The sequence below is a fragment of the Taeniopygia guttata genome, chromosome 1 (assembly GCF_048771995.1).
Source record: "Taeniopygia guttata chromosome 1, bTaeGut7.mat, whole genome shotgun sequence".
Taxonomy (NCBI): domain Eukaryota; kingdom Metazoa; phylum Chordata; class Aves; order Passeriformes; family Estrildidae; genus Taeniopygia; species Taeniopygia guttata.
In genome coordinates this window covers 82,708,553-82,720,219 of record NC_133024.1, presented here as the reverse complement: position 1 = coordinate 82,720,219, position 11,667 = coordinate 82,708,553, and the positions used below count along the sequence as shown (strand labels likewise).

The window sequence follows — 11,667 nt, the reverse complement described above, 5'->3', positions numbered from 1 at the left end:
GGCAGAGGAGGATCCGCAGGCCCGGCGGGCCCGCCCTGCCCGGGGACCCAAGGCGCGGCCGCTGCCCTGGCCGAGCCCGCTATAAGAGCGGCCGTAGGGGCGCTGGGGACAGGTACGGCCCGGGCGTGCTGGGCGGCGCGCTTCGTTGTTATTATTAGTTACTGACATTTATTATTGCTGCTCTTCCCTCCCGTGTCCACAGGCAGGCAGGTAGGTGCAGGCACACGCCTCCCGTGTGTGCGCGACACGGCGGCACACGCGCTGCGCCCCAGCAGCCGGGCAGGCGGGGGCGGGCCTGCGGCGGAGCGGCCTTTGCCTCCCTGCGCCCGCCTGCACCCCCATTTAATTTCCCCCCTCTCTTTTATTATTCCCCCTCCTTTTTTTTTTTTTTTTTCCTCCCCGTTCCCTTTCGGTGCTGCCTCCGCGCAGGCCCCGGCGGGGCAGGGTGTGACTCGCGGTGCCGATTCCCTCCGCAGGCCATGTCATCTGTCAGCATCGAGTGCGTGGCCAGGGAGGGCTGCAGGATCGGCGAGTCGCCCGTGTGGGACGAGAAGGAGGGCGCGCTGCTGTTCGTGGACATCACGGGCAGGAAGGTGTGCCGCTGGAGCCCGGTCACCCGGCAGGCACAGGCCATTGCCGTGGGTAAGGAGCCGCTGGAAAGCGCCTCTGTGTGCGGGAGCTGCGTGCTGGCACTCGCTGTGCCCCTCGGCAGCTGCACGGTGCTCGGATCCTGGAGACCTTTCCCTGCAGCCTGGGTTTCCTCGGTAGCCAGCACACCGGGAGACACTAGATACAGACTAGACCCAGTCCTGGGGACTTAAAACTTCTTAATACTGGGTTATGTTTGATCTATTTCTTTTCCCTTTAAGTTGTCCTCAGCGCACTCTCTTTTATTCGTACTTTGTCCCAGGGGTAAAGTTCTTCTGTTGGTGTCTGTAGCAGTTCTGATGTGAATGATCAATGCTCATAACGTTTTCTATATTGAAAGGAGATTTCTATTAATGCTTTAAGAAGTTGATACTTTTTTAAGGTACTGGTGTCACCAGCTAGAGTCTCGGTGGTTCAAGTATTTTTTCCAGAAAGGAAGAGATGTGATAACTCACATTAAGAAAGGATTGCAGGTTTACTGCTGGATGTGCTAGAGTAAATATTTGTGTTGGGAGGCAGCTCCTTAAGTGATTTCAGTACAATTTATTATTTTCTCATGTTCAGTAACTCTTGGTGAAAATCAATTTTTCCTACCTATAAACTGTTTGCATTATTCATTAGAAACTGATCTGGGCTTATCTGCCTTTCACATTAATGTAGTTGCCAATTTCAAGATGAGAGAAGGCCTGAGTGTTGCTTCCCAAACTTACTTCCTCTTAGTTTAGCTGAGGAAGTGTACTTCTCCCTGCCTTTCTCCCAGACTGATCTAGTGTCAAAAGTGTAGTCTTTTACTTGTGGCCTCTCTGGAGACGTAGAAGGAAGAGCAGCTGAAATAGCTCCTGTTTTTCTTTCTTTTAAAATTGTTTCCTCTCTTTAATAGTAAAATACTTATGATTAATAGCTGTGTCTTTGGGAATACAGTGATTAAAAGAAAAAAAACCAAAACAACCCCCAAACAACCAAAGAATGCCATGAGATTACAGTAGCGGGTTTCCAAAGTGGAAACTAAGATAAATTATTCACTATTAAAGCTCTTAATAAGAGAATTTCACAACCCCATGCTTAGAAACAGCATCAAATGCTCTTTATAACTTTACAGGAGGAACGCCATAGCTGCATAACTAGGCCTGGAGAGGAGACATAATGGTCAGTTTTCTCTTGGGTGCAAGATGGTGCTGCAGATCAATCAATTCCTGCAGATGCTGCATTGACAAAGCCCTCTGGGGTCACAGCAGACTGAGCTGAGTGCATGGGATGAGGCACTCCTGCACTGGGTTTGTGCAGTGAACAGTAGGGTGGCTGTGTCCTCATGCACCCCTTTCCTCTGGGGAGATTTCTCAGGAAGGAGCTGTTCTTGTGGCTGTAGGGGCACCTGGATGTCCAACACCTCCAGTGGACAGCTGTGCTTGGGGGCTGCTTCCCCCAGGGTGGGAGGAACATCCTGGGTGCTGCCCAGGAGGAAGGACTCTGCTGAGCCATGGCCCCAGGTGTTTTCCTGGGAGAGCAAAAGTAGACTTGCAATCCCATGCTCTGCTAGGAAAGCCCCTGCTGCTGATACAGGCAGAAAAACACTTTTATTAGTGTGTTTACTAGCAATCTGAAGAGCAGCAAAATTACTACAAGTGGCAGGTGCCGCACATGGCTGAGGGGACTCTGCTCTCCTCTGTGCTGGCATGGGAAGGAGTAGCACCCCTGTGTAAGTAAGCCCAGACCACCAGCAGCCTCAGCTGCTAGAGCTGAGCTTGCAGTCAGGTGTTCATCTCCAGTGCTGGGGGCAAATAGCATTCAGGTTTCTGTCATGGTGGTACTGCTGCCGGGGCTCCAAAGGGAAAGGGCATCCTGAGCCATGAGCAAACAGCTGGAAACGAGCAGTTCTTCTTGTCACCCAGGACTGGCTGGTGGTAGTTGTAAGTGTTCATGAAAGTATTGCCTAATTATAAGCCTGCAAAGCTATAAATACAAGAAATGTTTCAATTTTAAATTATAAAATTAGTGATTGGTCCCATTTATGAAAAATACTATGCCAGACTTGGTTGCCCTGCCTAAAGTTATTATTCCTTAGGTTGCATCTGATTGTAGGCTTTTGCAGAAATGTTGTCTTTGCACTCACTGAGTTGTTTTACTAATTCCTTTATAATAACTTGTAACTGAGATTTTACGTGTAATAGCTCAAGTGAGTGTAAACTAATCATGGAGCATTTACTAGTTTTATGTTTTGTTATAGCTCTTGGGAAGCTCTGCCACTCCTTGGTGTGTTTTTGGTGCTGCTGGAGGTTTGTTCGAGCAGCACAGCAGAGTGTAGTAGGGGGAGTGTCTCTCCTGCCTAGTCTGACCTATCCCGGTGCAGAGGTACTCTGCCACCATCACTTCATGGCTCATTTACACAGGAGCTGTGCTAAATAAACACGGTTGCTCTAGAGTTCTTGTGACAATTGATTTTTCCCTTGGAGAGAAGAGAACCCACACAGTAAGCATTTGTAAAAAGCATATGTTCCTGTCTCCCTTTTTATACTTATTTTTTTCAATAAAGCACCTAGCACAACCAGGTGCTGGAAATGATTATAGCTCTTGGTAGCAGTGGTAATACTCAAGTTCACGTGACATGATCTGTTTCTATGTATTTAAACGTCAGTTTTGGTGGTAGGAAAGAAGGTTGTTTCTCTTGCCTGTGGTTTTGCTGAGTTCAGTTGGCATTTCTATAGTGGGCAGGAAACAAATGTCTCTTCATAGCACATCTCACTTTTCAATTTCACCCTGTTTCCAGATGCTCCTGTGAGCTCCGTGGCTCTCCGGAAGTCTGGGGATTATGTCATCACCCTAGGAACCAGGTTTGCTGCTTTGAAATGGAAAGAGGGGCTGGTAACCACCATTACTCAAGTGGACAAGGATAAAGCAAATACCCGATTCAATGATGGGAAGGTGGATCCTGCAGGGAGGTATTTTGCAGGTATGCTGCAATCTCTCTTCCCTCTGGTGCTTGCTGGGTTTTGGTGATAAGATGCAGTGATCAGTTCTAGATGCAGCAAGTTTTCCTTCATAGTTAAATGGTGGGGATTTTTTTTTGTTTTCTTCAAACCGAGTTTAAATCCATTTACAAATTTGTTTATATCACCTGGGCACTATCTAATCTGGACTATTTTGTTAAAAAGAGGCTGACTACTCCAAGCCTGCTTAGTTTAAGATACTGGCCTTGACTCTTTCCTGTCAGCTGCTTGTTTCGAATGCTGGAAGGGTGCCAAGAAGGAAAATACTTTTCCAGTGAGAAATCTATTATATTGTGTGGTTTGTTCTCTGTAATTCAGAATATTATTTCTAAAAACTAAGGGACTATTCATCCTGGAGATGCAAAGGCTCAGGGGATCCCACCTGTGTGTATAAGTACCTGACTGAGGAGGGAGTAAAGTAGATGGAAGCCAGGCTCTGCTCAGTGATGCCCACTGAAAGACCGGAAGGAGCGGGCACAAACTGAAACTCAGTCAATTCTGTATGAACGTAAGAAAACTCTTTTTCTGAGGATGACCAGACAGTGGCACAGGTTGTCCAGAGAGAGTACAGAGTCTTCATCTGTGGAGATCTTCAATGCCCAACACTGGTGGGAGGAACCTATGGTGTCTGACCCTGCTCTGGGCAGGGGGTGACCCTAGATGATGTCCAGAGGTGCCCACCAGCCTCAGGTGGGATGCTGCCCTCCTGATTTCTAAAACACCATTCTGTGCTTCTGCTGTGTCATTCAGTCCCGAGACCTACCTTAACCTGCATTTACCCAGCCGCTCAAGAGCCTGTCTCAGCTGCCAGCTTCAACGTGTAAAGATGAGATTTGCTTTAAAAGAGGCTTTAGTGTAAGACTCATTCTGAGGGAGGAGGTAATTTTTTTTCCACTCTCTCAGCTCTACAAGGCATTAAGATTTATTGTAAGTTAAATGCTGGCCACACCTGTCTTAGTATATGAATGACTGAATAAAACATTTTGCAGGAATCATGCTGCACACCATTTCTGCTGCAGGAATGTTCAACAAAAGAGCGAAAGAGAAGGTGTTTTGCTACCTTCTGCTAAAAGCAAGCAATTTGGAGGTCTGCCTTTTTCTTTTGCTTTTAACTCAGTTTCTTCCTCAAATTTCAGAAGCCCCCCCTTCTACGCTGGCAGTGTGATCACCATCGTAGTGAGAGGCTGCCCCCAAACCTGGAGAAGAATCCATTTGCTCTGAACCTGCTTTTTTCCCTTTGGCTCTGCACAGGTACAATGGCAGAGGAGATTCGTCCTGCCGTGCTAGAGAGACGCCAGGGCTCTCTGTACACGCTCCTCCCCGACCTCTCAGTGGTGAAACACTTTGACCAGGTGGACATTTCTAATGGACTGGACTGGTCGCTGGATCACAGAACCTTCTTTTACATTGACAGCTTGTCCTACTCAGTGGATGCCTTTGATTATGACCTCCAAACTGGAAAAATTGGTATGAATGGTTGTAGTCTAAAATAATTGTGCCTAAAGATTGTGATGTTTGTTTCTGCTCTGGTTCTACACAGAGATCATCAGAGCTTTGGGGCATGAACAGAAGCCATATTAACTTCTGTCTGTGCCTGCGTAGGCTCCTGGCTCAAACTAGTCAGGGTCGTTTGGTAATCCTATAAAGCATTTAAATTGGCAGTTTGAGTAGTAATCTGTACTACTGTTACTAAATACAAGGCATATCTGATCTTGAAGTAAAAAGGACAAAGTGTATCTCATCTGTCTCTTCCTGTGGCTGTGTGTTTCTTGTTACTGGCAGCACAGACAAAGTGACAGCAAGCTTGTAGTCTTGCACAAAACCTCTGCCAGCTTCTCTAGATATTTTTTCACTCTTCACCCTATTTTGTTTTTTAAAGCACAAACTACTAAAGGAAGATTGTGTAGAGAGAACGAGGCGACAACGGTAGCAGCAACTCAAAGCTTCCTTTGTTAATTTAAAACAAAACAAAGCCTTAAAGGCTTCTACAAGCTTGGGCAAAAGAAGAATTCTGGTGACTTGGACTAGTAATTTGTTTTTGAGTACAAGGGCTGCAGTATTTTGATTTAAGAGAACCTAGCCAATTTGATGTTTACTTTTAAAACTCTGAATTTAAAGTAATTTTGGATATAGCACCTTGTCCTAATGTCTCTCTGCTATGGCTTACAACTGAATTTTTCCCTAGGAAATAGGGTACTTCTCTCTCTCACTCATTCTCGCTTGCTCTCTGTGGGAAGTCTGACAATCCCCAGCAGCAAAAAGGAAACTCATTAAAAATAATGCTGCATATGAGAAGCATTGAAGTTGTCAGAGCATAAAATAAACAATGTTGGAAAGTTGGGTTTAATTTTCTTTAATAATAGTGGATAAAAGTTCAGATAGAGTTGTTTGTTTTTTGGTCGATAGTATGCCTTTGAAATTGATGCTTTATCCCCCGAACTCTGTGTTTATGTAAGCTCTCAGTTTATAGATCTGAAGGTCAGTTTTGTGTTGAAACAGTGATTATTGGCACGTTCCAGCAAACTGTTTGAAAAGTCTCCAGCTGGAACAACCCATACTTGAAATTATTCAAACTGCTTTTAAAACAAGTAATTAATTTTATGAATATGTCTAGCATTAATTTATTCAGTTATTAATTTAATATTGTAAGTAGGGAACACGACTGGTGCACTCGAAATGAACGCCAGAAAGAAGGATTATACTTTCAATGGATAGAAACTGATCCACAGGCTTTCATGCTGAGAAACAACTGTCTCGGGAAACAAACAGGGCAGCAAACACAATCTATTTCTTTCATGGGAAAAAAACTCAGAGCCTCAGCACAGCTTTTGAACATAATAGTACAAACAACTCCGGTGGGCTGTGACTGATAAAAATTTTAGCAACTGTCTCACTCAGTTCTGTGGTTTTTCTATGCTGCAGGCAACCGTAGGAGTATATACAAACTGGAAAAAGAGGAGAGCATTCCTGATGGGATGTGCATTGACACAGAAGGCAAACTCTGGGTGGCTTGTTATGATGGTGGGAGAGTGATTCGCCTTGACCCTGAGACAGGTAAGTCCTTGCAAAATATGGACTGGAATTTTCTGTTAAACAAAACAAAGAAACCAAAAGAACAAATAAAAAAGAGTGAGGGGTGGGGCTTTTTCACTTCACAGAAATGGTGTATCTGCTCTTTTTAAAAAACTCTGCTTTTTTGCTTTTTTTTTTTTTTTGCTTTTTTATTATTATTTCAAACAACTTTATGTCCCTGCTCTCAAAAATTACGTTTGTAAATATGCCTCCTTTGTTCCCAGCATCTGTTGTGTTGGCAAAGATAAAGTCACTAAGGAGACCATCATTCTGCTTGTGAATTGTTTGAGTTAGCATCCTCTTGCATCCTCCAAAATTAAGACCAGTCTTTACCTCATTGATAAATGGGAAATATGACTTAAACCATTTTTGAGTCTGTTTCTTCAGCTTAGTGTATTATTTTGGGCAGCCTGCTGGATTTTATTACAAGTCCCGTGGGACGCTGATGCCAGCAACATCTTTTTTATTGTTGGAAGTTACTTGCACGATCAATTATGCAATGAAATAATTAAAAAATGTTTCATGAATTCCACAGCATTTTATCATTCCCACAGTAATGTCTTGGGTGTGCCCATTGTCTGAGTCTGTTCATTGCTGCTCTCATTTGGACTCTAGTGATGTGCCAGGGATGATTTACTCTGGGTAGAAAACACATGTAAAGCACTTAAAGGAAACTGAACCGCACTGGCTGCAAGTGGCCCTTGGGTGAGAATGGGAGCATGATTTTGTCAGATCCCAGACAGTACAAGTTTGCATCATGCAGCAGAAGAGCAACTGCACTGGGATGCCTCTGGAGCCTAGCAGAAGGCTTGGGGTTTTGTGAGACTGCAGATTCAGGGATGCCAGAGACTTGGGTGCAGCATGCAGCAGATCCTGGCATATATGCTTCTGATTCTACTGGAAACCTCTTCTTGAGGCTCAGGCTGTACTTTCACCCTCACCTTTTGATCTGTACCCATCCAAAGTCTTGCCAACCTGTAGGACTTCTCCAGTTCGGCGGAGTCTACACGCCAGCTCTAGGAGAAGGAAGCTCCAGTTGGGAAATGCCAGCAATGCTGGGACTTGTTTCTGGACCCACATCCTATCACTCTGGTGGGCAGAGCACTCCTTGCACAGAGCACGTCCACCAGCCCTCTGAATACCCTTCTGGGGTAGTAGATTCAATAATTTTTCCTCTCTGGTTCACTGTTTCTACCTTTTTCCTGCCTGGCCTTTTTTTTTTTTTTTTTTTCCTCCCTGACCTTTTTTTTTTTTTTTCCTTTCTTTTTTTGATTATTTTCCTTTCCCTTCTCCCTTTTGGAGGTGTTTTTATATGGGAAAGCTAGAAGGAATAGTCTCCACAAGCAGATGTGTAGGGATAGCAAGAATATTGATGGCAGAGTACATATCCCTAATGCACTCCCAGTCTTTAACTATGCTCACAGATGGAGGAGGTACTGATGTGTTGGAAGTGCATTTCTCAGTGTACTTCTCTTTCATGAATCTGTGTTGTCTCCCCCTCATCCATGTCATAGCACCTGCAGAGAACAGTGTTGTGAAGTTTCACAGGGTAAGTGTCCATATTAAAAAGAGCCACCTTTTTTTGTGAATATCTCATGCTTACCTGCCCTCTCATGCTATTATTTTGAAGTAATATCTAAAATCTGCAATTTGCTGAATTCTGAATGAACTGTAATTATTTAGGGAGATAACCCAGTCAGGTTTGAAGAGAATTCTATGAAAGCCTCTTTTAATGCACAATAGCCATTAAGTGTGGCTTGAATGGCTGTCAGGCAGTTGCAGATACATCCACCAATAAAGAGCTCAGCTAAAGCACATGAGGGATTTTCAGGTTTCAATGATAACAAAGCCTGGACTTTGTTTTAGGGCAATGAGACCAGGAAACTTGTTTGTTTGGCATCTTTCCTAAGTGAAGGTTTTGAGGTTCAGGGTGAAGCAGCTTTTCAGGTCTAGGCTTCTTTGGCAGAGATTGCTGCTGCCTTTAGATTGAGGATGTGCTACAGGGAAAGACTAATGGCTGATCCCATGGGGTTTGCAAAGGACTCAAGGGATGTCTAACTTACGTGTTACCAAGTCTTGTCACAGCTTCTGGTCACTTAGTGACCTGCTAATTTTATTATTTAAATTGGAATCCTAGAACCATTAAGGCTGGAAAAGACCTCCAAGATCATGGAGTCAAACCATCAATCAGCACTGCCAAGTCTACCCCTAAACCATGTATTTAAGTACCACATATACATGTTTTTAAATACTTTCAAGGATGGTGATTCCACCACTTCCCTGGACAGCCTGTTTCAATGCTTGACAACCCTTTCAGTGAAGAAATTTTTCCTAATGTCCAATCTAAACTGCAATTAAATATTTTTTAGTTCTTCCTAATGATTATTTTTAATATGCTTTGATTTTTATAGTGTCAAAAAGAATTGCTATAGTTGTCTCTTCTATAGAAGCCAAATACAGAATAGTACTTCAGATAGATTGTAGACCAGCCAGTAGCAGATTTTCTTGAAGCTCCAGGGAGACACCTCCGAGCTTTGTAAATTTATATCTTCCCTGTTATCCACTGAGAGCACTCTACAACTGCAACCAGGGTCTATCCCCTTGTTTTGGGGGCTCATGCCTCTTTTCCTACAGTCCATGTTTTTTCCTTTTGAATGCCCTTCCCACTCATCTTCTCCCAGACTTGGTGTCAGTCAATTTCTAGGGTTCCCAGCATCAAATTTACTTTCCTGCTGTTTCAAAACATCACTTAGAGTTGATTACTATAAGGGGACCAGGCCCTTTATGCATGCAATTGGGAGGACAGAGAAGTTACACATTTTGTAAGGAAATTCTTGTGCATAGCTCTATTTCTATGCTAAATTCTTTAGTGTATTTCTAGAAAGAGAGATTCACTTGTAGGTACATAAGATAGGCATAATGGGAATAGGCTATTATTGTCCAGGATTAGCAGAAATTTTGTAAAAATCTGCAGCAAGATGTCTTGACAGCCTTCTGGTTAGGGCTAGAGGCAATCAGTTCACTACCATCATTAAGACCACCATTATTTGTTGGCATAATAAATGCGTAGTGTTATTTATGGTAGCACTAGTTTTTTATAAACATTGGAATGTCCCGTGATCTCTATTTTATGCAAGCTTGATTCAAAAGACTGTTGAAATGTCAGGAAAAACTTCTATGAATTAATCTTCCTTAACCATAGGCAGTAGAGGTGTAGCAGGAGGTATGCCTCCATAACGCTGCACGAGGTCTGCTCGCTCCAGGCTGCTTTTGTAGTTAAAAGTAGAAAAGTCAGCAGGTCTAGGGTGTGATTCATGTGACCTGTTTTAGAGAGGAATTCTATCCCATTTCCATTGGCTCCACGGACAGCCTAGATGATGAGCTCAGATACATATTTGTGCTGTGGATGTTAGCATTTAATTAGAGGACAAGCTGGGATTGAAGTGGGATTTGTTGGTGATACCTGAAACTGAAACTTGTCAAATGATACATCATCAACAACAGGGTTCACAGAAGTCTGGTTTCTCCCTGTCACAGTGCTCATCAGTCAGGATGGGACCTCCCCCAGTCCTGGTTTTCACTTTTGCAGAACATTTGGCTCCACAACGGTTATTTGCAATAATTTGTTTAAATTTCTTGTTCTAAGTAGACAAACAGGAAACATCATGCATGTTTTCCTCCAGGAAAAAGACTCCAGACTGTGAAACTTCCCGTAGACAAAACAACTTCCTGCTGTTTTGGAGGAAAGGATTATTCAGAAATGTTTGTGACTTCTGCCAGTGATGGAATGGATAAAGAGTGGCTTTCACGGCAACCACAGGCTGGTGGGATTTTCAAGGTGAATAATACTTTCTCCTTTCATTTTAGAAGGCCATTGTTTCACTCCTGATTTTTTCAGGTAGCAAAACTCCAGTTGGCAGTGGTGGGAAGCTGGAAAAAGACAGTTGTTAGAACACTGGTCATGTATGTTAAACTGTTGTTTGTATTTTTTGTTCCTGTTGCAGAAAGTTAAACGCATTTAGAGATTTGAAGATACTTTGGGGTTTAAACTTCGTACCAATGCTGATAGTGGAAATTTTCTATGCAATCATATCTTTGTCCTTCTCCCTTTCCCAACACTGTTTACATTTTCTATTTATGGAAAAGATGGGTAAATACTTACATGTCTAAATCAGTGGTAGATAAAAGCATCTGCTTTTATTTACTTTCTAGTTAATTATCACAAAGTTAATCTCTTTAAAAAATTGTTCCACTGGGATTTGTTTTAAAGCCCTGTTCTTTGTGTTTGCGTGCCAAAGGTTACATTGTGAACTGCAGAATTAAGGCTTAGTGGTATCTAAGAGAAGAGGCTTTTGGGGAACCGACTCTGGCCTGTGATTACTGAGCTTTAGAGAAAGAGCATGCATTGAAATTCCAGTCTGTGATGAGCTGATGTGTGCAAATGTAGTAGGGTGTCAAGTTGGAGGACACAGTCTTTTTCTAAATTAAAGTGTGTCTAGTTGTGTAAAGAAACCAAGTGTCTAATAATGGTGAATTATCACTCTTATTTTTTTTTCTCTGTGTTTTTTAACAGATAACAGGACTGGGGGTGAAAGGAGTTGCACCATATCCATTTGCAGGTTAAATACACTCTTCAGAATGGATTAGAGAGGGCTGACGTAAGCAAGACAAGTCTGAAAAACTACTGAAATACATGGAATATTTTAAAACTGATCTTTTTTCTCCCTTTAAACTTACTTGAAATATATGATGGTACTTTTTCTGCTGTGCTAAAAAGATTCTCATCCTAATAAGCTATTGTTGTAATTCTATTTTATGATTAAATAATATTTTAATATATTTTTATTGGCCATTCTTCTGTCTCATTTGCAACTTAAACTATATTGTTTGACTGATTAAACTAGTTGTTCTGTCTCTTTTACATATTTTCGAAATTCCTCATAAAATGCCCTTTGGTGGTCTT

General features: G+C 42.8%; 1 protein-coding gene across 3 annotated transcripts; it reads left to right on the top strand.

The window, feature by feature from the left end:
• Positions 1–11,543, top strand: RGN (regucalcin). Of its 3 annotated transcripts, none has more exons than XM_030277543.4 (7): positions 1–112; positions 477–642; positions 3,413–3,595; positions 4,884–5,099; positions 6,555–6,686; positions 10,388–10,542; positions 11,278–11,543. In XM_030277543.4, exons 2-7 carry the CDS (start codon positions 480–482, stop codon positions 11,326–11,328), a joined length of 900 nt encoding a protein of 299 aa, XP_030133403.1. In that variant the 5' UTR covers positions 1–112; positions 477–479; the 3' UTR covers positions 11,329–11,543. The 3 variants fall into 3 exon arrangements, 2 of the variants coding, with proteins under 2 accessions (XP_030133403.1, XP_002197843.1); XR_012056955.1 differs by having other exon boundaries at positions 56–210; positions 10,354–10,542; XM_002197807.6 differs by having other exon boundaries at positions 57–210.
• Positions 11,544–11,667: the final 124 nt, after the last annotated feature.